Source organism: Sclerotinia sclerotiorum, genomic scaffold (genome assembly GCF_000146945.2).
Source record: "Sclerotinia sclerotiorum 1980 UF-70 scaffold_26 genomic scaffold, whole genome shotgun sequence".
NCBI lineage: Eukaryota > Fungi > Ascomycota > Leotiomycetes > Helotiales > Sclerotiniaceae > Sclerotinia > Sclerotinia sclerotiorum.
Window position 1 is genome coordinate 78,130 of NW_001820810.1, and position 24,894 is coordinate 103,023.

General features: G+C 40.7%; 10 protein-coding genes across 10 annotated transcripts; 5 read left to right on the forward strand and 5 right to left on the reverse strand.

Annotated features, from left to right (window-relative positions):
- Window positions 1-1,451: 1,451 nt before the first annotated feature.
- On the reverse strand, window positions 1,452-4,137 carry SS1G_13583 (hypothetical protein; the record flags this gene model as incomplete). The annotated part of the gene is made up of 6 exons (XM_001585294.1): window positions 1,452-1,543; window positions 1,840-1,917; window positions 1,966-2,019; window positions 2,073-2,626; window positions 2,951-3,080; window positions 3,642-4,137. 6 exons carry the CDS (start codon window positions 4,135-4,137, stop codon window positions 1,452-1,454), a joined length of 1,404 nt encoding a protein of 467 aa, XP_001585344.1.
- Window positions 4,138-4,401: 264 nt separating this feature from the next.
- On the reverse strand, window positions 4,402-9,800 carry SS1G_13584 (hypothetical protein; the record flags this gene model as incomplete). Its single annotated transcript, XM_001585295.1, has 5 exons — window positions 4,402-5,723; window positions 5,772-5,922; window positions 5,969-6,130; window positions 6,181-8,657; window positions 9,128-9,800. 5 exons carry the CDS (start codon window positions 9,798-9,800, stop codon window positions 4,402-4,404), a joined length of 4,785 nt encoding a protein of 1,594 aa, XP_001585345.1.
- A 1,411-nt stretch (window positions 9,801-11,211) lies between these two features.
- On the forward strand, window positions 11,212-12,187 carry SS1G_13585 (hypothetical protein; the record flags this gene model as incomplete). Its single annotated transcript, XM_001585296.1, has 2 exons — window positions 11,212-11,273; window positions 11,557-12,187. 2 exons carry the CDS (start codon window positions 11,212-11,214, stop codon window positions 12,185-12,187), a joined length of 693 nt encoding a protein of 230 aa, XP_001585346.1.
- A 395-nt stretch (window positions 12,188-12,582) lies between these two features.
- Window positions 12,583-13,603, reverse strand: SS1G_13586 (hypothetical protein; the record flags this gene model as incomplete). Its single annotated transcript, XM_001585297.1, has 4 exons — window positions 12,583-12,607; window positions 12,805-12,973; window positions 13,282-13,387; window positions 13,520-13,603. 4 exons carry the CDS (start codon window positions 13,601-13,603, stop codon window positions 12,583-12,585), a joined length of 384 nt encoding a protein of 127 aa, XP_001585347.1.
- A 1,036-nt stretch (window positions 13,604-14,639) lies between these two features.
- Window positions 14,640-14,849, forward strand: SS1G_13587 (predicted protein; the record flags this gene model as incomplete). Its single annotated transcript, XM_001585298.1, has 1 exon — window positions 14,640-14,849. The coding sequence occupies one exon, from the start codon at window positions 14,640-14,642 to the stop codon at window positions 14,847-14,849; it is 210 nt and encodes a 69-aa protein (XP_001585348.1).
- A 2,156-nt stretch (window positions 14,850-17,005) lies between these two features.
- On the reverse strand, window positions 17,006-17,182 carry SS1G_13588 (predicted protein; the record flags this gene model as incomplete). The annotated part of the gene is made up of 1 exon (XM_001585299.1): window positions 17,006-17,182. One exon carries the CDS (start codon window positions 17,180-17,182, stop codon window positions 17,006-17,008), a length of 177 nt encoding a protein of 58 aa, XP_001585349.1.
- Window positions 17,183-17,941: 759 nt separating this feature from the next.
- On the forward strand, window positions 17,942-19,186 carry SS1G_13589 (hypothetical protein; the record flags this gene model as incomplete). Its single annotated transcript, XM_001585300.1, has 1 exon — window positions 17,942-19,186. One exon carries the CDS (start codon window positions 17,942-17,944, stop codon window positions 19,184-19,186), a length of 1,245 nt encoding a protein of 414 aa, XP_001585350.1.
- A 1,014-nt stretch (window positions 19,187-20,200) lies between these two features.
- SS1G_13590 (hypothetical protein) lies at window positions 20,201-20,999 on the forward strand (the record flags this gene model as incomplete). The annotated part of the gene is made up of 2 exons (XM_001585301.1): window positions 20,201-20,386; window positions 20,448-20,999. The coding sequence occupies 2 exons, from the start codon at window positions 20,201-20,203 to the stop codon at window positions 20,997-20,999; spliced, it is 738 nt and encodes a 245-aa protein (XP_001585351.1).
- A 1,469-nt stretch (window positions 21,000-22,468) lies between these two features.
- SS1G_13591 (hypothetical protein) lies at window positions 22,469-22,711 on the reverse strand (the record flags this gene model as incomplete). The annotated part of the gene is made up of 1 exon (XM_001585302.1): window positions 22,469-22,711. The coding sequence occupies one exon, from the start codon at window positions 22,709-22,711 to the stop codon at window positions 22,469-22,471; it is 243 nt and encodes an 80-aa protein (XP_001585352.1).
- Window positions 22,712-23,220: 509 nt separating this feature from the next.
- SS1G_13592 (hypothetical protein) lies at window positions 23,221-24,070 on the forward strand (the record flags this gene model as incomplete). The annotated part of the gene is made up of 3 exons (XM_001585303.1): window positions 23,221-23,442; window positions 23,528-23,691; window positions 23,893-24,070. The coding sequence occupies 3 exons, from the start codon at window positions 23,221-23,223 to the stop codon at window positions 24,068-24,070; spliced, it is 564 nt and encodes a 187-aa protein (XP_001585353.1).
- Between the last annotated feature and the right edge of the window lie 824 nt (window positions 24,071-24,894).

The window sequence follows — 24,894 nt, forward strand, 5'->3', positions numbered from 1 at the left end:
CTAGAGCAAATATGCAAGACATTCATTTATGTTCATGTAATATGATTGGTCAAAAGTGTTTCCTGAAATAAAATCATGCATTCCATTAGTTCTAGTCAAATGTGGATCATTTTATTTTTGGTATTAACGATTACTATATCAAACCAGCAAAGATATAAACTCACACCCATTTAGCAGCCACAAATATTCAAAGGTCTGTATATAGTACTATAATGCTAGGACTTTATCAAAAACACACCAGATGTGATGAACTCCGGGCGCCTACCATCTACCAATGATATATTCAATATCCGTGCAACCCTGATAATATCTCAATTTATTTTTGGATGTGACGAACTATGGGAATTTTCAAATATAGAAACAAAATACCCCGCATCTGGGATTTCTGGCGTTTATCTGCTAAAAATCATTTATCAACTGTAGATCCGTTGAAACAAATAAGAATTTTCTCCTGATTACATGCAAGCCCTCACACCTCACCCCTCACCCCTCCAACCTCTAAAAAAGATCACCTCGATATACATACTCGAACATATATTGAAATTCCCTTATATCACGACTCACAACCTTGCATATTATATTTCATCTTCTAATCATCCAGTTGTCCAATTACTAATAAGAATAGTACTCCCTTGTGCCTTTATCATTAATTTGGCTGATGCAATTAGACCTTATTCCCTTCCCCTATTTACAATATACCCCTCATCCTCACCTCGCTTCTCAGTTTCAGAGTTTCAGTTACGATAGATCACCAGGTACCGGTGGATATGGGAATTTCCCGATGCTGATATGAACCTTTGCATATCTCATCATGTCCCGCACTCCGCATATTGCATGTCCATTTCCATTTCCATTTCCATTTCCATTTCCATTTCCATTTCCATTTCCATTTCCATTTCCATTTCCATTTCCATTTCCATTTCCATTTCCATTTCCATTTCCATTTCCATTTCCATTTCCATTTCCATTTCCATTTCCACCCGACATCCATATCCACATGCACGTTCCTATCTGACTTACAATAGTCACCCAAGAATAAACTATATCCTCGAGTACATCACATCACATCATGTACATCAACAAAGCAGAAACAGTTAAGAATTACCTATAAATATTTATCAATAACATCTATAGTTCCGCAAGGCATATTCTCTTTGCTCGCAAGTACTTTTCTTCTCTTGCTCGTAACTAAGCTAACTACGTAATTCTCCGCCCTTACCAGCATGATATCATAATTTCTTCTCTCCCATCATACTCTCATTGTTCCCTTGCATCATTCGTCCCTGAAAAAAACATGTCCGATAGACTTCACAACGCCATCCATTATCTAATCATCCATCCATCTTCACATCCCATCCCAATCCATTCCGCCCATCCATAAGATAAAAGAAAACTAAAATCACAGTAAAGGAAACACAAAATATCATGAGTCATTTATCCCATCCACTGTATCAACTCCGTTCATTCCAACCCAGCCCAATCCAGCCTGAGCAGCCCAATCCGCCGCCAATACCAATTCCCAATGTCCATAACCAAACCCCGACTGAGCCAAATGCATTTCATCAAAATTAGTAAAAGCCATTCGCCAGTATTGCTATGCTATGAGTCTCTGAAAATATTACGCCACATATAACGCCTTTTTATGACCTGTCCGCATTTAACAGCTAATTCATCCGACCAGTATTTGGCCCCGTCGTTTAATAACACCATACGCCTATGGAGACTGAAGACTTCGAAAGCTTTGACAGCTTATAATCAAAAGATGAAAAAGACGAAGACTGAAGATGATAGTATCACAGGAATTTAGACAATAAAGTTAAAGCTGTCCATCTAACTCACTATCCATAGGTTCACAAAGTTCCGTTATGTTGTCCATAGGTTCATCAGAGGCATATTCATCATCAGAATTTTCCCATGCTATGATATGGTTAGCATGTTTAAATGGGCTAGAGTGCGATATCCTACCAGAACCATCGTCTACTTCTTCAACCATATATCTTCTTAAGTGATTCCAGAGATCTTAAATATGTTAGTTGCTTTTTTGATTACAAATCGAAATGACGTTGACTTACTGTCCATGTTCAACTTATATCGATCGGCTGCTGGTCCAGGCTCAAAATATTGAAGACAAAGACCAACAACATGCTCGATGTTAATCATAACCGTCCTAACGGCTTGCACACGTTGTCGTATATAAACATCTTGTAAATATTCTAAACAAGCGTTACCCAATCTACGCGTCTGGTCCCGCCTGTGATCTGCTAGGGTTTGTTCATTTTCTGGTGATGTATCGTCCTCTTCAACACCGATATTGAAGATAAGTTCTCCAAGGAAATCTTCGGTATCAGATCTGACAGCGCTTTGGTGATGAGTAAGAAGTGTAGGGACCCATTGAGTAAGTGTAGACAAGACAATCTTTGTGATTTCCTCTTGAGAAATATCGTTGCTGTTGCTTCGCAAAGCGACGAGATCTTTGAAGAACCGAAGATACTCTGATCCATCGTTATTGTCAAGATTAAACGAATTCTTAGCAATATGAAAAGCCATATCCGGAATTGCTTTCGGGTTTTCTGAATGCTCGCAATACAATATCGCGGCTCTTAAAAATGGACCCCATAGTGGTTGACTGTTCCTTTTAATGCCATGAATAATTGCACAATACATATATTGGTCAAGATCAAGCTCGTCAGGATGTGGAAAGTGTAGTAGTGTGGCGATAATCGATTTCGTTGCGTGCTGGTTCTGGTTAATCATGAGAAGCTTTTCGGTGAGGATATGGGCCTTAGTCCTCGTCCAGTGGCAATTAATTCTGTTCCTTTCATCAAACGAAAAGGGTATTTTACGACCACCAAGAGACAATTGCAGTCGTGAACTAGACTGATCGATTTCAGCAGCCACTGGGTCGCAAACTGAGATGAGTCGAGCTAAGAGGTCGATGATGCTATCATACGAGACTGGTCTTTGCATCAAATTCCTCTTGGAAATTGCTTGAAGCATTCGTGTTAATTGAGAATCATTGTCTATCGTATCCGCGCATATGATATCAATGGCTTTCATGAGAAATCCAGAGTCGAGAAGAACTGTTGCCTCGTGATCCCCGAGGTTAGCGATGCTAGCGAGCAAGCCAAAGTATTCAGGCCAAGCCCTTATACTGTTGTGAAAGTTTTCGTATAGTCGGACCAAGGCGGCAACCACATCTTGAAGCAAATTTGGATCGTCAGAACGAACGCGGCCACCATTACTAAGACCGTATGCATATCGTATTCCATTCTTTACCGACAATAAGGCTCCCAGGACTGCAACGCCTACCTCTGAACGGACCGCGGCTTCAGGACACTTCAGAAGCAAGAAACGGAAAGAATCTGTGCATCTACAAAGGTAGTCAAGAAAATCCCGGCTGCATTCGCCGCAATATTGGCATTGTGCCCGCAAGGAGTTTACGTATGTTCCGAGGTCTGGGACATCTTTTGAACGTGCGACTACTTGGTCCAGATGACACATTGCAACCCACATGGCTTGCTTTTCGACTTCGTGCGCGTCTGTGCACTTCCCATTGTGCAGGAGCTTATTCAGATGCCTTGTGTTTTCAAACATATTCCGAACCAGGAAGACATGGGCAGGATCGTGGAGACAATACCTACGCATCACAAGCTCGTTCTCCAGAGTGATGTGGTTCGCCTGTCGCGGCTCGACAGCTATCTTCAATGGGTTACGCACCACAGGCTTGTTCTTCATGTTTATGCGGCTCCCCTGTAGCGGATTGACAACTGCCTTCGGTGAAACTCCATTCTCCTTTTTGGCCAGTTCATCGTTTGCGACGATCAATGTGGAAGAACGTTGGTAAAACAACATATAGGCACTATAGTTCTTTTCAAATGGGAGGTTGTCAATAGTCCCATGCTCAAGACCACCAAAACAGGCTGACTCCATGAAGCCTGGCTCCCAAGAAGTCACCGCGTCATCATTGAACTCCACCCAATTTTCTTGGCTACCAACTTGTGGCCGCTCTCGGATGTACGAATAGTAGTGGCCAGTTTCTGCTGTTCCAGTGTGGACAAGAACGCCGACAAGCTCAAACATATCCTCTTCAACTTCACCTAATTCGTTCATGAGGTATTCAACCTTGTAAGGCCGCATGTCTATCGATGGCGGAAATGTAAAGTGGTCGTTGATTTTATTACGTGTCATTGTGCGAAGATTGTAGTCGAATCTTTTCAAATGAAAGATCAAATTATCTGGCACGTCCGTGAGACACGCTCGTTTGACTGCGTTGACATGACGATCACAAGCTTCGCATTTGTACTTGTTTTCTCCTACATGGCTTCGCCCTCGACATAAGCCTGTAGACTTTCTTGTAGAGATTTCTTCCCCCTAAATCACATGGAATGGCGGAGAAGTCTTCTAATCTCCCCGAGATATGAGGGCATTCTTGCGATTTGACGCGTGCTGTACCAATTTGCCTCCATAAAATGATCTAACTTTGCGTTTATCATCGTCTGTTAAATTTTCACGTTCGAAACGATCGAAGAGAAGGTTGTAGAACTCGTCGACATCCATTTGGACGGTGACATCAATCTCCGTCTCCTCAAAGGTTGTAATAGACGCAGCAAAATTAGTTGGATCGATGAATCGTTGCATACTATTTTGCATGAAAGAGAACAATTGTTGAGTCTCAATGAGTAGCTTTTGCGAACCTGGAACAGTGATAGGTGAGTGGAGAATGAATTCCCTGAATGACAAATTCATGAATAGCTGCGTAACCAGAGAGTTGAGGTAGCACGTATTAGAAAGATTTTTCAGGCCAACATAACCAGTTGGAGATCTGACAGCCTTCGATCTTTCATATACAATTTGCATGTCGAAGAGATATGGGTCAATGGCCCTGTGCTCATAAGGAGCAACCTCTGACAGTAGCTGCAATAGTTCTTTGTACTGGGTAATGTCGTCTTTGACTAGAGCCAATACAGTCTCTCCCATGGTATGTCGAGTTTTAGAATTTATCACTGGGATTTTTTGGGCAATAAGTCCATCGTTTCCAATATCATCCTCGTTCGAAATGGTAGGAAACAAACGTCTCTTGAAGATGCGAAGTCCTAGACCTCTACAGGACAACTTTTGTTCTGGATGCTTCATGCTCATCACGGCATGATGCAACAGATTGGCTAAGCCTTGAGTAACCATATCAACGGCTTCAGGTACGCCAACATCTTCACAGTTATCGTGATGGATGAGTAGCTCACCCCACTCTCGTGCGACGGTGATAAGATCTACATCGACTTCTGTCTCCAACAATCTTTTAAATATCGTCAGTGCAAGTTGAAACGTCTCCTCACACTGTCCAGGTCTCTTGACAGCCTCGGGAATCAATTTGGCTACTATCGGCCACAATGTGATAGCAACCTCGGATGGGGAAACATGAGCTGGGTTGGGATTGAAGGTAGATTTGCTCGTGATGTGTTTTGAGATGGCTTTTCGGACAAATGGCCGAAGATCCTCCAAGAGAAGATCTTGAAGGAGATCACTGCCATTAAGATGGCGAATGAAGGTACTCCATAAAGCAGAATTCTGAATGGCAACCTCAAGCAAAGCCTCAACACTAGTCCATATCAGATGGACCGAGGCTTCTCCACCCGCCACTGACTTGGCAGCATATAGTAAGTCTAGGAGACGTTCCAAAAGTTTGTCGTTGATACCAACCGTCGATGATGCAGGTAGAGCCGGGTCTATGAAGTATTAGCTGATGATTCGTTGATGGAATAAATTATCATTACCTTTAAGGAGTGACGCCAAGCTGCTAATAAAATGCATGGCTAAAGTTTCTCTAATTGTTTGCGGTGCACAACTTTCAAGGAATTTCGGATCTGAGATCGCAGCGACGAGTAAAGTCATTGCTCGATCAAAACTAGCAGCATCAATAAATCCCTGCATGAGTTAGTCAAGACCTCCCAGGGGAAGATGAATTGCAAACCTTTGAAGACTGGGAGGGAATGTATTGCTTCAATCCATACAAGCCATACAGAGCTTTGTATGGTTGCCCAAGTGGGAATATTTCGGTATATGGGACGGCAGAATTGCTAAGATCCTGTAGCACTCTGTCATAGACTGGAAATTGAATGAGGAATGAGTAGATCTGAGAAACGTTAGGATTATAAAAGCCGTTAAGATGTCCATTACGCATACCTTTTCCGCCAAATTTTCTTGCATGCCAAGATAACTCCAAATTTGATCGAAATTTCTTGTGATTTCCGATTGGAGAGGACCATTGCTGCTCGGCAATTGAGGATTCGTTTCGTCACGGCGTTTGACGAGAACAAGGCCGTTCAAATTGAGACTCTCCACAGACTTACACAATTCAGCGTCATCGTGCATGAACTCCTTACCACTGTAAAATACCCTACAAGAAGTAAAATCAGTCTCCTTTTGCAGCTTTGCAACTAATGTAGCAGCTGTGTCTTTCGCGCCTATCGTGAGTTTCTTTATACACGAAGTAGTTTCACCAAATGCTTGGTACATGATCGTAAGAGAAGTTCCCTCGACAGTATCTGATGGTATGCTCACAGCGGACCGCAACTTCGGAGTGGCAAAGTGTGCGTGGCATGAATATGTCGCGAGAAATGTTTGCAGAGCTGCGAGTGACCGAATGAAAAGCAATTCCTGCTCTTGAATGTGAAATTCTGGAAGCACGACAACCATATCTTCATCATCACTCCTAACTCCATCAGTACTAGAGGTTTTCAATCTACCTGCAGCATCTGCTAGTTTGTCCAAACACCGCGTGAGAAATGCTAAATGCAGTTCCCGTGTCTTGAAGTGGGGCAGACTACGGATAAAGGGACCCACGTAAACACCAACAAGCTCTTGTATGGCCTGCTCGTAGACTTTTCCTTGAGGGGCGCTTTCGATTATCCGCCATAACTGCTCCATGGCGAGAAAGTCAAAGGATAGATCTAGCTTAACATTCTCATCTTCTTGAGACTCCTTTTCTTTCTCCTCTAGCCAGAAATCAACCCCACTCTTCACAAACAGCAAAGTTCCATCTAAGAAATGATTAGGTTCCAGATGTGGTAGATAACTCTGAAAGCAAATGGTAAGGTATCTGTTGGAAAACTTCGCTTTCTGGAAAGCCTTGTTCAAGATTTGCCATCCTGCTAGGCGGTCGGCTGTGTCATTTGACTGAGATCCCACCAACAAATTCCAAAGCCGTGTGCCAAGTTCGGCATTGATAGTGTCCGGATCCATCAGAATGATTTGTAGTAAAATCTCACGACGAGCAATGTTGGCAGGGCTATCATAAGCAAGAGAGCGATTTCCAGCTATGTTCGATTCAAGCTCATCGACCATCAATCTTGTAAGGCCATGCTGAGCGGTCAGTGTGTGAAGATCTGGCATCAAACTTTGATGAAGCAATGCACTGACGACACATATGCTGCCAGGGGCAGTGGCAGTTTTGTCAGAGATGTCCTTGATGCAACTTAGGTAGATATCTGTGCGTGCTTCCTGACCAGGCCCATGAACAAGCAACTCGCGTAGGTGACTTGCAGCAAAATTTTGAATCTCAGGATAACCGTTCGGGTATTCATCGCTGATAATTGATGATTCGCGAATCAGACGGACGCATATGTCATAGGGAGACGCGTCGAGATCACTACGACCTACCTTGCTTGAAAGTTCTCTGAAGAGATGTTCGCAGAAGTCTCTCATTGCGACAGTGAACGCTTGTATTGGTAAGGCAGCAACTTTCTGACAAATGTAGAGGCACGCTGGATACTCGAGTAAGTTAAGGACTTTCTTCATCATTCTGAGAATAGCCTCCACAACCCTTGGATCCTGGCTCGTTATCACTGTCTGCCAGATAAGATCAGTTTGCTCGTCCTCGTATGTTTTCGTTACTACTAGAAAGCCGACGATGTTGCCGCTTTCATTGATAATTTCGGGGTGAGATCCAATACCGACGATGTAGTCAATTAGCTTATGTTGCAATACTAACTTCGCAAAGTGAAGAAGAACTAAGCCACCGCTTGGCGGCGCTTCCTTTGCTCGATAAGTACTATGAAGATTTAAGAGATCTGCACACATGGTTGTTACACCAACTACTCGAAGTTGCATCTGAGTTGATGTGATAAGTTTTTGAAGGACGAAAAACTTCCATTCGAGAGCCATGGCCTTGGAAAGCATTGGGATGGGAAGATCGGGGCAGATCTTTCTATGTATCTCCATTTGAGATTTCGCTATTCGAGGGTTCCACGTTGCCGAATTCCACAATATCTGCGTTAGACATGAAAGATGCGTATTTGCGGCTTCAGGTGTAAGAAACGTGGCATTTTTCTCAATGATAGAGTCCAGCGCTGAAGACATGACATTGAAATAGTCATATCCATGGGCGAGTTTCCGGCTAGCGTCGTCATAAATCTCGGGTCCTGATTGTCTCTTAGCCACCGCAGCAAGAAGACTCATTCTATCCATCAATTTTGACGGCTCGGAAAAATTCTCAAATAGTCTTGGACAGTTTGGGAGGAACCGCGACTGCCCTTCAACGAACTTGGTCAGAGCAAGCATCGATCCACCACCATCCTCAAAATAAGTTTGAAGCTCGGCAGTATCTTCATCCCACTTCCAGTTGTAATGGGTTTCCAAACTTCTTCCAATATGATTTGACTCTGAATTGATCTTTTGTAGGTGAGAGTAAGTGTGAATGAAATGTGGGGACACGAGTTCCGGTATTTGGTCTGTTCCATATGATAATGATTTGACGTCCATTGCGAGGAATCTTCCGGAAAGTTTGGCGTACCGGTATAAGAAGTGGGTTAAAGATTTGCAACGCGAGTTAAGTCTGTTCATAAAGTTTCCAAAATAACGACTGCCATAAAGTTAGCTCAGAGTGCCCTCCGTTATTGCAGGTATGGTATTACAAACCTTCGACAACTCAATGCCCATATCATATCTGGAAATGCAATCCAAAAGTCTCTATGTCTGGTGAATGCATTATGCAAGCGATTGTCTGAACTAGCGAAACGAAGAAAATCATCTATCCAGGCACGAAGTCGATCAAATAAATCCTCAGTATCAATGGCATCTACAATGGTTGTTAAATGTTTCCTTTATCTCATGGTTGCGCAAGATTCCTTACCGAATTGCAAAATGTGTAAAACCTTCCTGAGTGCATGAAGCATGTTTTCTCCGCGACGTTGAGCCGGGAAGTGATTTAGAGGGTCAGGAAAGACTTCTTCCTCGTCGATAATACCGAGAGTTGGGCTTCGCTCAGGATCATCAGAACTGATAGGAACGAGTTCAACCTCTGGGCTTCCTTCCATGACAGAAGGAGAGGAAGAGGGCGTTTCAATAACTGAAGCTGGCACAGTTGAAAGCACATCACTTTCGGATTCAATACTAATTCTGGCACCTTCATCGTCCACAATGTGTGTCATTTTCGATGGAGTATTAGGCGAAGGGGAGCTGAAGTATATCGATTCTAAAGGAGGTTGAGGAGTTCGCAGGTTGATGGTAACTCGACTGGATGTTGGTCCGGTTTGTGATTGCGCGGTGCCAGGTCGTGTCGGAGTGCTTGGTGGGAAAGAGTCATGAAGAATATCCGAATCATCTTTATGTGACGACATCGAATCGGGTGGAATATTTGAAGCTTTAGCCGTGTCAACCGACCTACTCCTCGAGCCACTTCTAGAAGTCTTTTGTCGCTTTCTCGCAGAATGCTGCTCGTTGTCATCGAATGGAAGTGGATGTGTCGAACAAGGCTCTGATGAGATCGCACGTTCTGGCGACGACTCTACTGGATCTTGGTCCATTTGGTAGGGTGTGAGAAATTGAATGAATGCGATGGAAGCTGTCTAGAACAGCAGGAGCCGTAGCGACCGAAAGTTTTCGCAAACCCTTCACGTAGCTAATAGCCAAGGAAGTCGCATGTGAATGTAATTTATTAAATTGATATTCCCCGCACAAGAAGGTGAATTTGGGAATTATCTGAGAATTAAGCTTGGGAGGCACGCCGGGATGACGAGGTGAGAGGGGTAGATTTCCTATGACGAGAATTATAAAGTTGAAATAGTTTATGCGATTAAGATGTAGTAGGTATTGAAGTTAAAGCTACACGGGTTAAACTTTTCCTGGTTAAAGACCTGCGGGTGATGTGTGAAAGAAAAGAAAATGATTGTGGTGTTCTGATGTGTGTAAATAAATGTGTGTGTACCTAGGTAGGTAGAGGGAAAAGGAAAAGCCAAAGGTACGCAGTTACGTAGTTTTACGATCCACCGATTGATTTGCAGGCAAGGTAAGGTAGGTAACAACAGTAACTCTAGGTTACAGTTAGGATGAATGTCAAATGTAAAGTGTCTTGCTTTTCCTTATCCAGCAAGTCAACCCTTTTGAATATAAGGTAAAAGGGTTTGAACGATCAGAAATTGGGGAATTAACTATTAAAGAAGAGTTTTTGGTTGTGAAATAATTTTTGGGAATTTTGATGGATTGATGATGGTGGTGGATGGTATTACTCTTATCGAAACTAAATTTCGAGCTTTCACTTTGCACGCCCCACTCAATTCATGGCGTGTGGATAAAGCAGCAACGCTGAATCGAGGCGGCAGTTTACTCTTAGAAATTGATAGGCAGGATAAATAACTACTACTTCTTTTCAGATATTGTTCTATATATGAATAGCAATTTGCTAATGAATGACAACTGTATAATGCAACATTTTAAGAATAGCTATTTGTATATTCCAATACTATCCATATAAATTCAATTATGTCTCAACATCACAATGCGTTTGTTTCCATTGGTGTTTTGGCAAGAGATTACCAATTGGTAGAATTCATCTAAAAGTGGCAAGGAGTCCAAACTCCGCCGCCCGCCATATGTGTTTTTGGCCTAAGGCATTCACACATTTCGCTTTTCCACTAAACCCAATTTTCTTTGGTCTACAGCTAACCTTATTTTACCCCTCCAAAATTTTGATATCAAACGTCTTCTAGGTATTCACTACTAGGTAGGTGTCAATCAAAGCTTCACTATATCCAAAAATCACATGATCGAATCGACTTCGATCCCTTCACAAGATAATTACCCAGTGCCTAGTTCCTAGTAGCCATAAGATATCAATTTTCACAATCGGTCTACTACTCGAAGGTATCCACAGCTTAAGAAAAGGTTCCGCTAGCCACCTTCCTTCAACACTCTCACCTCTCTGGGGACAAAAAGAAAATGGATAATAAGAAAACTAAAACTATTTATCAATTGGATACTCCATTCACTACGGTTCAATGGTTAGTAAACATTCACCACCTGCATCACTTGGTATAAATCCTAATCTGAAATCCCAGGCCACAAATATCCTCCAAAGACCAAGAAACCATAGTTGAACTTCTATGCAGGTGTGTAAATCTTCTGATGCATAAGCACACCTGAAATTATCTTTCAGTCACTGATTTCTGTCCCAAGAGAATTCCTAAAATCATCAATTGAGACATAAGTGCAGAGAGTTCTGCAATCCATCAAAGAATCCTGTACAGCAATTTCATGTTAATCACAAGGCTAACCATCTTTTAGTATATTATCACCAATTGGATCATATCGTTCCAATCACATTATTCCATCCAAAGGAAAGCGCAGCAAAAAGCGCAAAAGAAGAGACTCAAAGGCAGGAAATGAGAAGTCCTCAGAAACTCCTCCGCCACCTGAAATATCTTCCCACATTGTTACAGGGCTTAACAGTATCCATCGAATGCTAGAAGAATCGTCCAAAAAAGTCCTGGATACCAAAGCAAATCCCGATTACCCTAAATCCGAGACCAGCCCCCAAACCAAGGATGTCTTCAAGCCCGATTCCCATTTCTCAGCCATATTCGTCGCCCGCTCCGATCAACCCCCAATCCTCAACTCCCATCTCCCACAAATCATCGCCACAGCCTCAAAAGCACATCCTACCAAACCATCCACAAGATTAGTACAACTACCCAAAGGATCCGAAATTCGAATAGCCGCAGCACTCGGTCTATCAAGAGTTTCATTCCTAGGAATTCTTGACGATTCACCTAATTCTAAGGCTTTGGTTGATTTGATTCGGGACTGTGTGGAGGAAATACAGATACCTTGGTTGGATGAGGCTAGGAAGACAGAGTATCTGGGGACGAAGATTAATTCGATTCAAACTTCGATAGGGGCGGTGAAGGCTAAATGATAGAAGGGTATAGGGAGTTGAAGCTGTATATATCCGTCCTCAATTGCATCACCCACGAATCAAATGCTCTGTATAAAGATTTGCTAGTTTTCTTTTTCGTTTTCATATATATTTATATTCACTACTTTAGTCCTCTTAAACAAGCTTTGGTGTCCGTTATATATATCCAGTGAGCTATAGGTTGAGTTATAGATTACGTTTGATGATATTCATTCACTCATTCATTTATTCATTCATTGCTAGATATCCACATGTGATTGCTTGTTTGTGTGTTTGTTTGCCTATCTTCTTTCCTTGCTGTTTTAGATGCTTGTGATTTCAGGACTTCCATATTTCGATGAGCTCGTCGTATTTTTGCATATTCTCATGATTTCATTATTTCCATTTTTCTTCGGTCATTCTGCCATTTCCTTTTGTCCCCTAAAACTTAAAAGGGTTCAATAAGCTGGTCCGACCTTCTGATTAACAATTCAACAATTTCCCCATTCATTTCAGTTCAATCCAATTCCATTCATCCTCGACCAAAACCCGCCGTCAAACTTTCAAGTCATCCATTCAATCATTTACAATTTCCCATCATACCTCTCATCCCATCTCCCCTAGTCCTCCGCACTTACTCATCCCCAGCAAGTAAAGTTTCCACCTTACTAACCTTCTCCTCAAAAGTCTGCTCCTTATCTGTTCGCGTCCCTGCTCTAATATCCGTCTGCACGCGCACAACTCCGTTTTGATGAACTAGTGTGTGAGCTTGTCCTATTACGCGCATGACTTCGTCCCAGGAACCTTCTGTATTTGGGGAGAGGGGAGGTGGTTAGTTTTGTTTGTGGATGTGGGTGTGGATGGAAGCTGGGAGGAAATGGGAAAGGAGGGCATAGGTGGATGGGAAAGAAGGAAGGTTTCTAAAGGAGGGATGATATAGGTATAAAATCATTTGCGAGGGTGCGTTTGAGTGTCCATATATGTAATTAAATAGAACAATGTATCTGCACTTGCAAAAGCTCATTTATCCCCCTTCGAGTCTTTAACGTTTAAATCCCAACCTGATATCACATGGAAATAACAAATCTAGAAATAAAAGAATAAAAAGAACATACCAACAGTAGTACCAGCAGAATGCATACTATAACTCAAACCACTAGCCTTCATCAATCTCTGAACAGCAGCTACTTCTTTGGATACTGAAGCTGTAGTGGTACCGATCTGGTGTTGTTAGTATTGCCTCGAGCTTTTTGAGAAATCGAATGGTAGAGTAAATTTGGATAAGAGAAAGGAGAGAAAGGAAATAGGAAGGAAGAAAAAGAAGAGATGCACGAGGGATAGAAGAAAACCTACAGGAATCAAACAAAAATCCGCAATGGCTTTTGGTGGTGTAGGAATATTTGCATAATCCGTAGTACTAGTTGTTGAAGAAGACATTTTGAGTCTGTGTTAATGTTGTTATATTTGGTTCTTGGTATGATTTCTAGATCTTCGGAATATTGAGAGTTTTAAGCAAAGGTGGGTTGGTATGGAATATGATGATGGGATATTGAAATGAGTGAGGATGAGAAAACTTGCGAACTTGAGATAGATGATAGAGGTGATAGAGGTGAGGATTATAACACGTGATGTGGTTCGATGCGGGGTATTTTCATCTGCATAGGATTTGATTTGATGAACCCCGCTATTCTTTTTCTTGGAAGTTTTCGACATCTCCTCAGTTTTTATACTTCTTTACATCTTTAGATATCGACTATTACCTGAGTATATTATATCTCTTGAAGTCTCTAAATCCCTGTCCCATATCTTGTAAGACTCATGTTACCATTCCCGAACTCTTTCCTTCACGGAAGCCGGAAGGATGTCGAAGAGATCTTTTTGAGTGATAGCCTACATTCCCGTTGATTCTTCTTAGTATGAGAGCATAATACTTCACTACGATATCATTATCTGCACATGTGTTAATGTCAGGTCTTTTCCTCTTATTTCTCCTTCTTACCTTTTCTTTTCCGGTTCAACTTCTACTTCTGCTTTAACTTTTTCATTGCTCGCTTCTCACCGTCCGATTTGAAAGCTTCGGATTTTGAACATTTGAGAATTTTTTGATCATCCGATAAGTTTATCATCCAAAATTGAATTCGATGCTTGAGATTATTTTATTGCTTAGCAAGTCTTTAATATTCAAAATTACTTCAACCTTTAGGATCATTCCAATACCCGGAAGTCTCATAGATTGAACTGCAATCCGGTCTTTGGACGTCGCCCTTTCCTCCCTCCTCCCCCCTCTTTTTAATTATCCTTCTCCCCCCTGCATACACTATTGCCCTAACAACCATATCACCATCTCGTGCTTCCCATCCAAAAACCACCCAAAATACCTTCACAGCCACTGAAATCATAATTTGCTCAACGCAGGATACACTTCTAAGGAATATGGTTACCAATGTAGAGACTACGAGATTCAATTCCGACCATGTTGATGAGCGCAGCATGTGGCACATGGATATGTGAAGGTCTTGGCGATGTCGAAGTTTGTGGGAATGGCACATTCGTGCGAATAAAAGAAATGCTCGACGGGCTTGCAGCACCTGGAGGGAAGGTTTCCGACTGGCGCCCTCAATCCGCCCTTAACTCACTTTGTGTCATCAAATCAGGCACAGAGCCAGGCGGCGAAGACATATAGCCGTCTCCTCGAATCTTGCTAGATAAGCTCTTGTTGTATCTCAAAACATCGACATCTTGATATCTAGAAGTAACATTGAAGTTTGAAATTGACGTTTTATTCGAACCTCCGAAAAAGATTGAACCTGCAAGATAGTAGATAGAATCGTTTGAATTTCTCAAAACGGATCAAGTATCAAATCAGCAAAAAAGTCTCGTCTCAAAAAAAAAAACACGAACAGACAGAACTATCATACAGAGGTATCTATCCATCGAATGCTTTTTATAAAGTTTGATACATCTTTTTTGAAATTGGCACCCGATAAGGAGTAAATTTCATTTCATTTCACTAGGAATGACATGCTGTCGGTGCGTGATTGATCTTAAATTTATATTATGGCTTCTCCTACCAGAGTTTGCCTATGACTTAACTTTTTTTATCCGCCTCGATTTAAAACCGTACTTCAGATAAACCCATAAGTGTTACATCGGACTTCACATACCGAACATCAAGTGCTCAGCATCATGTGATATGAGGATCCCAGTGGGCTCAGCAGTCCCAGTAGCACTGGGACGCATGCCACGAAGGTCTATATAATCAAGATGAATTTCCTTTGTATAGAGCTTCGTGCTCAAGATCAATCATTTAGTATACTCTACTATTAGTTACGAATTGCATCATTGTCATTACTTAAGTCCCTGCTTGACGCCTAGTTATAAACTATCTCGAGAGTCTAGAGCACTTCCACGTGATCTAGACGGCAAACCTCGTAACATTAATATCGAATTTGTTATTTTTGAAATAAATAAAATATATAGTTTTATAGATAATATATTTAAAAAGATATACAAATTAAAAAAAAAAGTAATATAATTAATAAATTATATATTCAGAATATAAATATAAATATAATTTAATATAATAATATTACGACCAATCCTAACAGCTACTCAGGTGACTAAGCTCATTGTCACATGACCCAATATTGTCCCACCTAGAATCATTCAATTATAAATAATAGGATATAATAAAAGGCGATAAAATGTTTAATACAAAGGTTTATATAATTATAATAAATTGTTACGAGGTTTGCCGTCTAGATCACGTGGAAGTGCTCTAGGCTCTCGAGGTGGTTTATAACTAGGCGTCAAGCAGGGACTTAAAGTAATGACAATAATGCAATTCGTAACTAATAATAGAGTATACTAAATAATTGATTTTGAACATAAAGCTTTATACAAAGGAAATTTATTATAATTATATTGTAACGATACTGTTGTCACACTCAAGAATACTGGGTAAAGTATCTTGTATTAGAAAATACTAAGCTAAGGAGAAAAGAAGAAGGAAAACAAGAGTAGAGAGTTTTCCTGTGATTAAATACAAACGGGGCATGCCACGTGACCCGGAGGTGTGAGGCGTCACAACTGTACTGGAGGCAGCGACTGCCTGAGGTTTCGTCTGGTTAATAGTCGTGGATTAAGGCTTTATCACTAATATTCACTTGGAAGTGAATTCGTTACTTCATCAAGTAGAATGTAGGTAAACTAATTGATAATTAAGTTGAGCACGAAGCTCCTTAACTACGAGACTAAATGAATGTTTATATACCCTATATCATCTTTTGAGGACCTCTAGGACCCTAAGGTCCAAAAGGTCCTCGAGGTCACGTGAATTAATGAATCGTGACATATATAGACCTTTATACTATACATCTCATCACTTCCCATTATATCCCATTATTTATAGTTGAGTGATTCTAGGTGGGACAATATTGGGTCATGTGACCATAAGCTTAGTCACCTGAGTAGCTGTTACGATTGGTCGTAACACACCTCACCCCATAAAAGAAAAATCCATCGAAACTCGAAAATCTGGAGGAGAGAAAAAGCTTGAAGCAAATGTTGTTTGATGAATTGTGGATTGTCTGATCTGATCTTAGATTAGGACCTGGCAGACTCCGGATAGAGTGGAGAAAAGGAAATTCTTAATCTCTTATATTTGTTGATTGGGATAAGACGTGCGGACGAGGCAGATTCGTAGGTTTTTCGTTTGAGAAAGCCTGATATAAGATTACGATAGATGATCGATAATGTTGAGATTATTATAATATTGATCTTTATCGATGGTATGTATGATTAATTATAATTATAAACTTTGATGGTTTCCCGTTCTGCTTATTTGATTGATATCCGATATCCGCATGAATTAGGTTTTCGGGAAAGGGGTATTCCCGATGGCTGAAGGTCGCATGTGGCCCGTATGGATGGATCAACATCTTCAACCTTCTTTATTCCAGCTTCATTCCACCCCGTTGCTTTGGCAGCTGGGCAGCTCAAGCTGATTTGCATCATCTTTGAAGATCATTCTCCATCGTTGCGTGATAAAAGAAGCTTACTCCGAAGTCACTCATACGTTAGTCAATTTAATTATTGTCCTCGTCATTTTTCGAAACTGTGTTAGGTCGATTTGTACTCTGTTGATCAATGCATTGATTTTCAACGCCCTGCTCAAAGATAAAAATAGAAATGACTAAGAAGATTTTCATCAACCTCACAACTTCCAGCCAACTAATTTTTAACATCCTCGTTCTCTCACCAGCCTCAAACTTCATGGAAACCGTCTGACTACCGATATATACAAGCATTACCCGGTGTGCCATCCTTTAAAATCGTAAAACCTGGGCTTTTATATCGTTTCATGCCGATCTAGAAGAAGTATTGATTGGAAGTTCTCCTATCTAGCTCTTACTCCGTACTCAAATACGGTTAAGGTCCACTTTTCCAAGACTCGTAATGTTGCTGGCTTACGACAATTTCGAGAGAATTGAAAGAGGCAACGGGGCGCAGTAATACGTAAAGTCTTTCGTGGTTTTCGTATATGGCTAATCTATTAACTTTGATCAAAAGTTCTCCATACTTTTGAAGCCTCTTCCTTTACGAGATTTTCTTTAATTTTTGGCATTTAATTTTTCTTCACATACTTGTTGTTGTCCACATGTGTTGTTTTCATTTCATTTTTTGAAAAGCAACACGCTTCATAGCCTTGACACTCTTTCGAACGAAGGATTCTTATCTACTTATCGCGATATCAACCCCTTTAATCCGTCAAATATGCGATCCTTCCTTACTGCTGCAACAGCACTTCTTTCTTTGGCTAGCTCTTCGCAGGCCATTCCTCAAAATAATGGTGGATATGATGGAGGGTATGGTGGTTATGGAAGTCAACAATCATCATCGTCGTCATCATCGATAGCTGCTGCTACACCATTAGTAGCATCGTCAACCGGTTCTGTATCCGTCACTGAAGAAGCAACATCAACGGGCACAGTCGTCTGTAATAACTCTCCAGAACTATGCAATCGAAACTATAACAACATAACGCACATGGGAGCCCACGATTCGGCATTCCTTAGAGACCAAACAACGGGGTTTTCAACATCCGGAAATCAATTTTATAACGTCACAGTTGCTTTGTCAGCAGGTATTCGATTACTTCAAGCACAGGTTCATAACTCGAACGGAACATTAGAGCTATGCCACACATCTTGTCTACTTCTTGATGGAGGTAGTCTTGAGGCCTTCCTTGCCGAAATCAAAACCTGGATGGATGCCAATACTAATGAAGTTGTCACTCTCATTCTCGTCAATTCCGACGATGAATCAGTCGCCACCTTTGGATCCGCCTTCTCATCCTCTGGTATCGATACCTATGGCTATACACCTACTTCTACCACCTCACCTATCGCTACTTGGCCGACTCTTCAAACTCTCATCACCGCAAACACCAGATTGATTACTTTCATCGCAAGCATTGATTATGATTCTAATTATCCATACCTCCTTCCAGAATTCACATATGTCTTCGAAACCTACTTTGGAGTTCTCTCTCTGGATGCATTTAACTGTACCTTGCAACGTCCCACCTCGATCGATTCCGCTTCAGCCGCCGTTTCATCCAGTTACATGGGTCTCATAAATCATTTCGCCGACACAGCCCAGTCATTTGGTATCACAATTCCAGATGTAGGGAACATCACTACAACAAACTCAGCATCTACAAATACGACAGGAGCATTGGGAACTCAGGCGGAGCAATGTAAGAGTGAGTGGGGCATTAAACCAACTTTCATATTGGTAGATTTTTTCAATGTGGGGCCCAGTATCGACACAGCGGATATCATGAACGGAATTTATGGAGAAACGACAGGAAGGACGGATGTTAGTGCGAGTGTTTTGACCGCTAGTAGTGATTCCAGTAGCGGTGCTAGCTCGCTGGTTTTTGGCTTGTGGAGGAATTGGGAATGCATGTGGATTATGATTGGAATAGTTGCAGTGGGAAACTGGGTCTGGTTATGAGTGACGTGAAAGGGACGCCCTTACCTTCTTCGTTGGGGGATTTTCTTCTATTTATGGAACTATGATTGAAGATTTGGTTTTACATTTACATAGCGATGGCGTTCTGGAAATTTGGATCTGGGGAGGCAAAATGGCATTCGCATAAGCGTAGGGAACTTTCAGCAAAGAGATTACCTATGCATGACGAAATATAGAACGAGATGATATTGGATTTTGGAAGAGATACGTCTAGATATCGCTCAATTGGAGTAGAAGCTCTTAAGTCGTACATTTATGTACGCGCAATACTCGGGCAAGAATTACATTTATCTTAAACAATTATGACATTTATGTACAGTGAAGCATCTGCTCCTTTTATACTAGCTTTTACTTTAACATCTCTTGAAAACATTTGTATATTAAATATTCAGTCCATTGTTTGTCTCCTTTCGGATTTTCTGAATGACAACTCGTTTTGCATAACGTGGAAAATTTGACCAATCACCGATCTCAAATTTACCCACTTAGAGATGGTGATAATCTGACGAACCTCACTTCATGTATGCCCTACAATTAACATGACAGACAAAACATTCAAAATACATTGACTTTTACAATTCATCAATCAAAATGATTAAACAGCAACTGCAACTACTAGACAGATCGCAATATACTCCCTTATTCGGATGATGAAACAGTAGCGATAGCAAATCTGTCGTTTGACATCTTGCTCACAGGTATGCTTATGACTAGATATCACTCAATCGAAGCTAAGAGACCCTTCTCTTCTCTACTCTATGTCACGAATCGTCCTCAGATATTCTCCGTAATATACGAGCCATCATATCTAAGAGTCAAGGCTTTAGTGTACTCATTGAATAGCTATCACAAGCAATCAATGAGTCATTTCCCTGTGTCGACATAACTAGTAGTAGGTAAGTAAGATCAAGTGCGATCGCATAGTTAAGTATTCATTTCTTGCCACTTGCTCGACATTCTCTTTTCCATTCCAAACATCCCTCAGACGATGCAATCATGACCACACAACCCAAAAAACCCTCTCCCAAATTCTCAAAAGTCGATCTCATACCCTGGGATCCAGACTCTCCATCCCATGTCGAGAGACTATTTAATCAACGAGTTGCCTGCACATGGAATTCAGAATATGTAGAATCATGGCGGGAAAAACAGAGACAGGGCACTATTACTCTCCAATGGATTGTACGTTTATCACATTCCCTATTCCATTATCTTTCGAACACATCTAAAATTACCATAATAGGTCCTACCAATTAGTTGCCCCACTCGCGATGAGCTTCATAACCTTCACATAATGCACTGTCCGCTAGAATCAGAGCTTTTAGTTGATTCAGCTACGACTTTTAATGCACTGCCTCGTACTCGTCCCTCTCCACCTCACTCTTTCCTACCTATTGGTCACATAGCCCTCGAGGTGCAATCATTCTCCCCGCCGTCTTCCCCCACTACCACCACTCCACTCTACTCCACCTACAAAATCTCCGGCCTCTACATATCCAGCCCCCTGCGCGGTTACGGCCTAGGCCGCACAGCCATGGATACAGTTGAAACACTCGCATGTTCTCCCCCTATTTCCGCTCAAAAACTCATTCTAGAAGTTATAGCCAATGAGTATCCCGGAAAAGAGGAACGGAGAATAGCGTTGAAGGTTGAGGAGCTGCTCGTTGAGCAAGAGGATTGGTACGTTAGGAGGGGATATAAGATTGTAGGGTTTAGAGATGGGATGTGGCCTGAGAGGGATGAGATGGGAAGGGTTTGGACTGCGAGGTGTTTGTTTATGGAGAAGATTATTTAGTTCCGGGGGCGGGGATGAGAAAAGTTGGGAAGGAGAGGAGCTTTGGGTTGGGGTATGGTGTATGTCTTATAGAGGTTAGATAACTCGTGGATGCGTTGGATTTGCTGGGAGAGATGAATATAAAATCGCAGATTTTGGAAAGCATATAGATCAATAGGTAAATAGATAAAAGATCCTATATATATCCACAACATATTATACAAGATTGCAAAACTTCAACTTCTCTTTCCCGGCATAATTACTCTATCTGCTAAATAATCATAACACAAAGAACAACATAAGATTAGACTTTTATTGTACTCCTGGTGGTGGTAGTAAGAATTAGGGGAATAGATGATTGGATTTCTATATTTCGTTAAGACTTACTTTGTGGGGGAATCTGGATTATGAAGTGGTGGTAGGTTCATGTCATGTCATGTTGTGCGGAGTGTGGCAGTGTATAGTACTTAGTAGTTCCATCAGGTACCTAGATATCATCAGAGCTAAAAATAGAGATAAATCGCTCCGGCTGTACTTAAATCCGATAGAATATCACAAATCCGCTTCAATCTTCTTGTTTTTTTCTCGATATTTCTTACTTATGATCATGATCACTGAATCCTTTTGCGAATGCATTTCGTTTCCGTTTTTTGGTTCAGACTATTTATTCATTTATCTTTGCATTTACGAATACATGCTTTGGTAAATGAGGGATCAGTCAGAATATTTTCTATGATACCTCTATTTCGTAGATATACATCATTATCAGTTCCAGATTTCCGCGGAATATATGCCATTTCTGGACAAATTAAAGCGTTCTTTTTCGATCGTTTTTATAATCATTGTTGACTAGCCTCGATATCACAAATCCGTTATCGTAGGGAAAAGAAAATATATCGAGTGCACAAATTAATTTCTATTTTCCTCTCCAAACTATTGATTATTAGATGTAATCATTATATGTCACTTCAACTACAGCCTCAAAGTAGCTCTTTTGGGGAAGTAGTAAGCATACCAGGTAAATTTTATCATCTATTATAGGTAAGCCTTACAGATTGTCTCTTTACTCCGTACAAATTTCTGCATACATTTTAGCCTATACTTTATAATGGTTCTTCAACTTTTTAACATATATACCAAGTCTGACGTGCATAAATTGCTGCGCCTATCACATTTCTAGTATTTTTCATCAGTTATCCCACTCTATCTACTCTATTATTGGGATAAAGCTTATACTTGTGCGCCAAACCATAGCGAAGCGCTTAACCGATCTTCATGGAGGGGTTACTTTTAAGGAGCTGGTGGGATGATATCTAAAGAGGCTCAGCCAGTTTTGGAACTATGTTTGATGTTTTCCTCTCTGTTGTATTGTTTCCTACAAGTAATGTTCACCTTACTTCTATCTTTCTTGTATGTATTTTCCAATTCTAATCTTGTTTATCTACCATTCGGCTCTTTCGATTCGGAATTTCGTTGAGAGATATCATGGTTTATTTCCAGTCCCCGGTTTCAAATCGGTCATATTCTACCCTTGGTTGTGGTAGGAGGGATTCTCCAACGTTTATTGATGATTCCTTTACTCCCATATCTGGAATTGGAATCGCCATTCCATATCCAACTTTCCAAAGAACATTTTTCTTAGATCCTACACCTCCACAAAGTCCGGTGGGACCAAAATTCAAATGTCCCTCATTTGCTCCTTCATCAACAACACAAGGACAATACAATCTCATAACATTCGATCAGCTTCCAAAATGGAGTCAAGATAATCCTCATATCCAATCCGGATATCGACCAATTTCCCATTCTACTTCCACCTGTCTTCATTCCTGTTTTCAAATTCATAATGAAACTTTCAACATTTGGTCTCATTTCATTCCATGTATTTTCTTCATTGTCCTTGAAGGTACAATGATATATTATCTCAATACTCGATATCCCAATGCTACAACCAAAGATCATATCATTTTCACATTTTTCATTTCCTGCGCAACCATATGTTTGGGCATCTCAACAATTTTCCACTCCGTCATATCTCATTCTCGAAAAACTCGAGATCTCTGGTTAAAACTCAATTATGCGGGGATAATTTTCCTCATCAATGGATGTTTCATTTCAGCTGTATATATGTCTTTTTTCTGTCATCAAACTTTACAATATGCTTACTGGGCAATGGTAAGTCATTATCAATCTTTCTCTTCTAATAATCTATTCTTTACTCAATAAGTCTTAGATATTATCAATGTCAAGTACGGCATTAGTTTTTCTCCTTCTACCAGCTTTCCAAGGTCATCAATGGCGTTCTTTTCGTACAACGGCTTTTTGCGCAACAGGTCTTTCGATTCTCATTCCTTTCATTCATGCAATTGTACAATTTGGATGGAAGAAAGCGATCAATCAATCGGGTATGCCATATTATTTTGCGGAAGCTTTATTGCTGTTGATTGGAGTTATTTGTTTTGCTGTATGTTCATCTCTTCTCTTCTCTCAATCCAATCAATATCCCAGGTTCCGAAAAAATGAAAACTAATCTAAAGTGAAATAAATAGAAACGATTCCCCGAATCGTACATACCAGGCCATTTTGATCTCTTAGGTAATTCACATCAGATATTTCATCTCTTGGTTGTTTTTGCGCTGGTATTGCATTTGGTGGGTCTTTTGAGGGCGTTTGATTATAATTATAAGAGGGGGGATTGTAGGGGTTTTGGGTTGTAAGTTTTGGTGTATGATGAGGTGGTAAGATGGTAAGATGGTATGGTTTTGTATGGAACTAATGCTTTATTAAGGGTGATAGATAGATGGTGGTGGTGTACTTTGTATATATTAGGTGCTAGGTGGTTTGGGTTGGCATTGTGTTTTTGGGTTTATGAGGATGTGGGATAATGGGATAATATTAATGATCGGTTTATGAGGGAGGAGGGTATGGATATTGGATATTGGGTTCCGGATTTGGAACTGGGAATGGGAATGGGAATGGGAATGGGAATGGGAATGGGAATGGGAATGGGAATGGGAATGGGAATGGGAATAGGAATAAGGAGGAAAGAAATTAATAGGATACGGGATACTGGGCAGCTAGCTATAGGTTGAGAGTGAATTGGTGTTTGGATTTATATAATCATATACATGTATATATATTGATCTAAGAGGGAAGAGCGAGGATATACCTATATCTATAAAAGAGGTTTGATTATAATATGAGTTAGTAACGAGAATTATATATAATTATCAGATCTTATTTTATTTAAGAGCTTAACCCAAGCTTAAAAGTATAAGGTGATCACTGATTATAGAAATATAAATATAATAAGATTATTTAAAATTTTAAATATTTTCTACTTGTCTGATATAAGATCTTCCAAACCAACAGAAGCATATTCCCCGCAGGGTATGAGATTAACAGTGAGTTTACTTTCCAACCACGGATCTAATTACCGGCAACTGTATCATAGAATCATTCTACCGATATGGATTTCCCTTCCTTCCTTCCGTCCTTCCGTACTTCCGTATGTAAAAGCGGTAGTCGTTCCGTAATAAGGCTACATGCGGAGTCACAAACTTACATACCGTCCCAGTAATGAACATATTTTGGCAAAATCAAATGTGTAAACGGTATTCCGTAAGTCATGCCACGTTTTCATCATGTGCTGGGTTTACTGGGTTGGATTTATGTTGTGTTAGGTTGTATTGTGTTGTACTTTTCTGTGTGGTGTTTTGAGATGGTTGCGTTTGGCATATAGGATCTATGTATCGATTCTATGGAACGATATACGGAGATCTCCTGAGTGAAATGTGAGATTCGGAGAGTTGTGGTACTTATTATGTGCTTGTTTAACTGTTTGGTAATATCGGGATACATACGGAGTACATATATGTATGTATGATAATATCGGAACATATACGGAGTCCATACA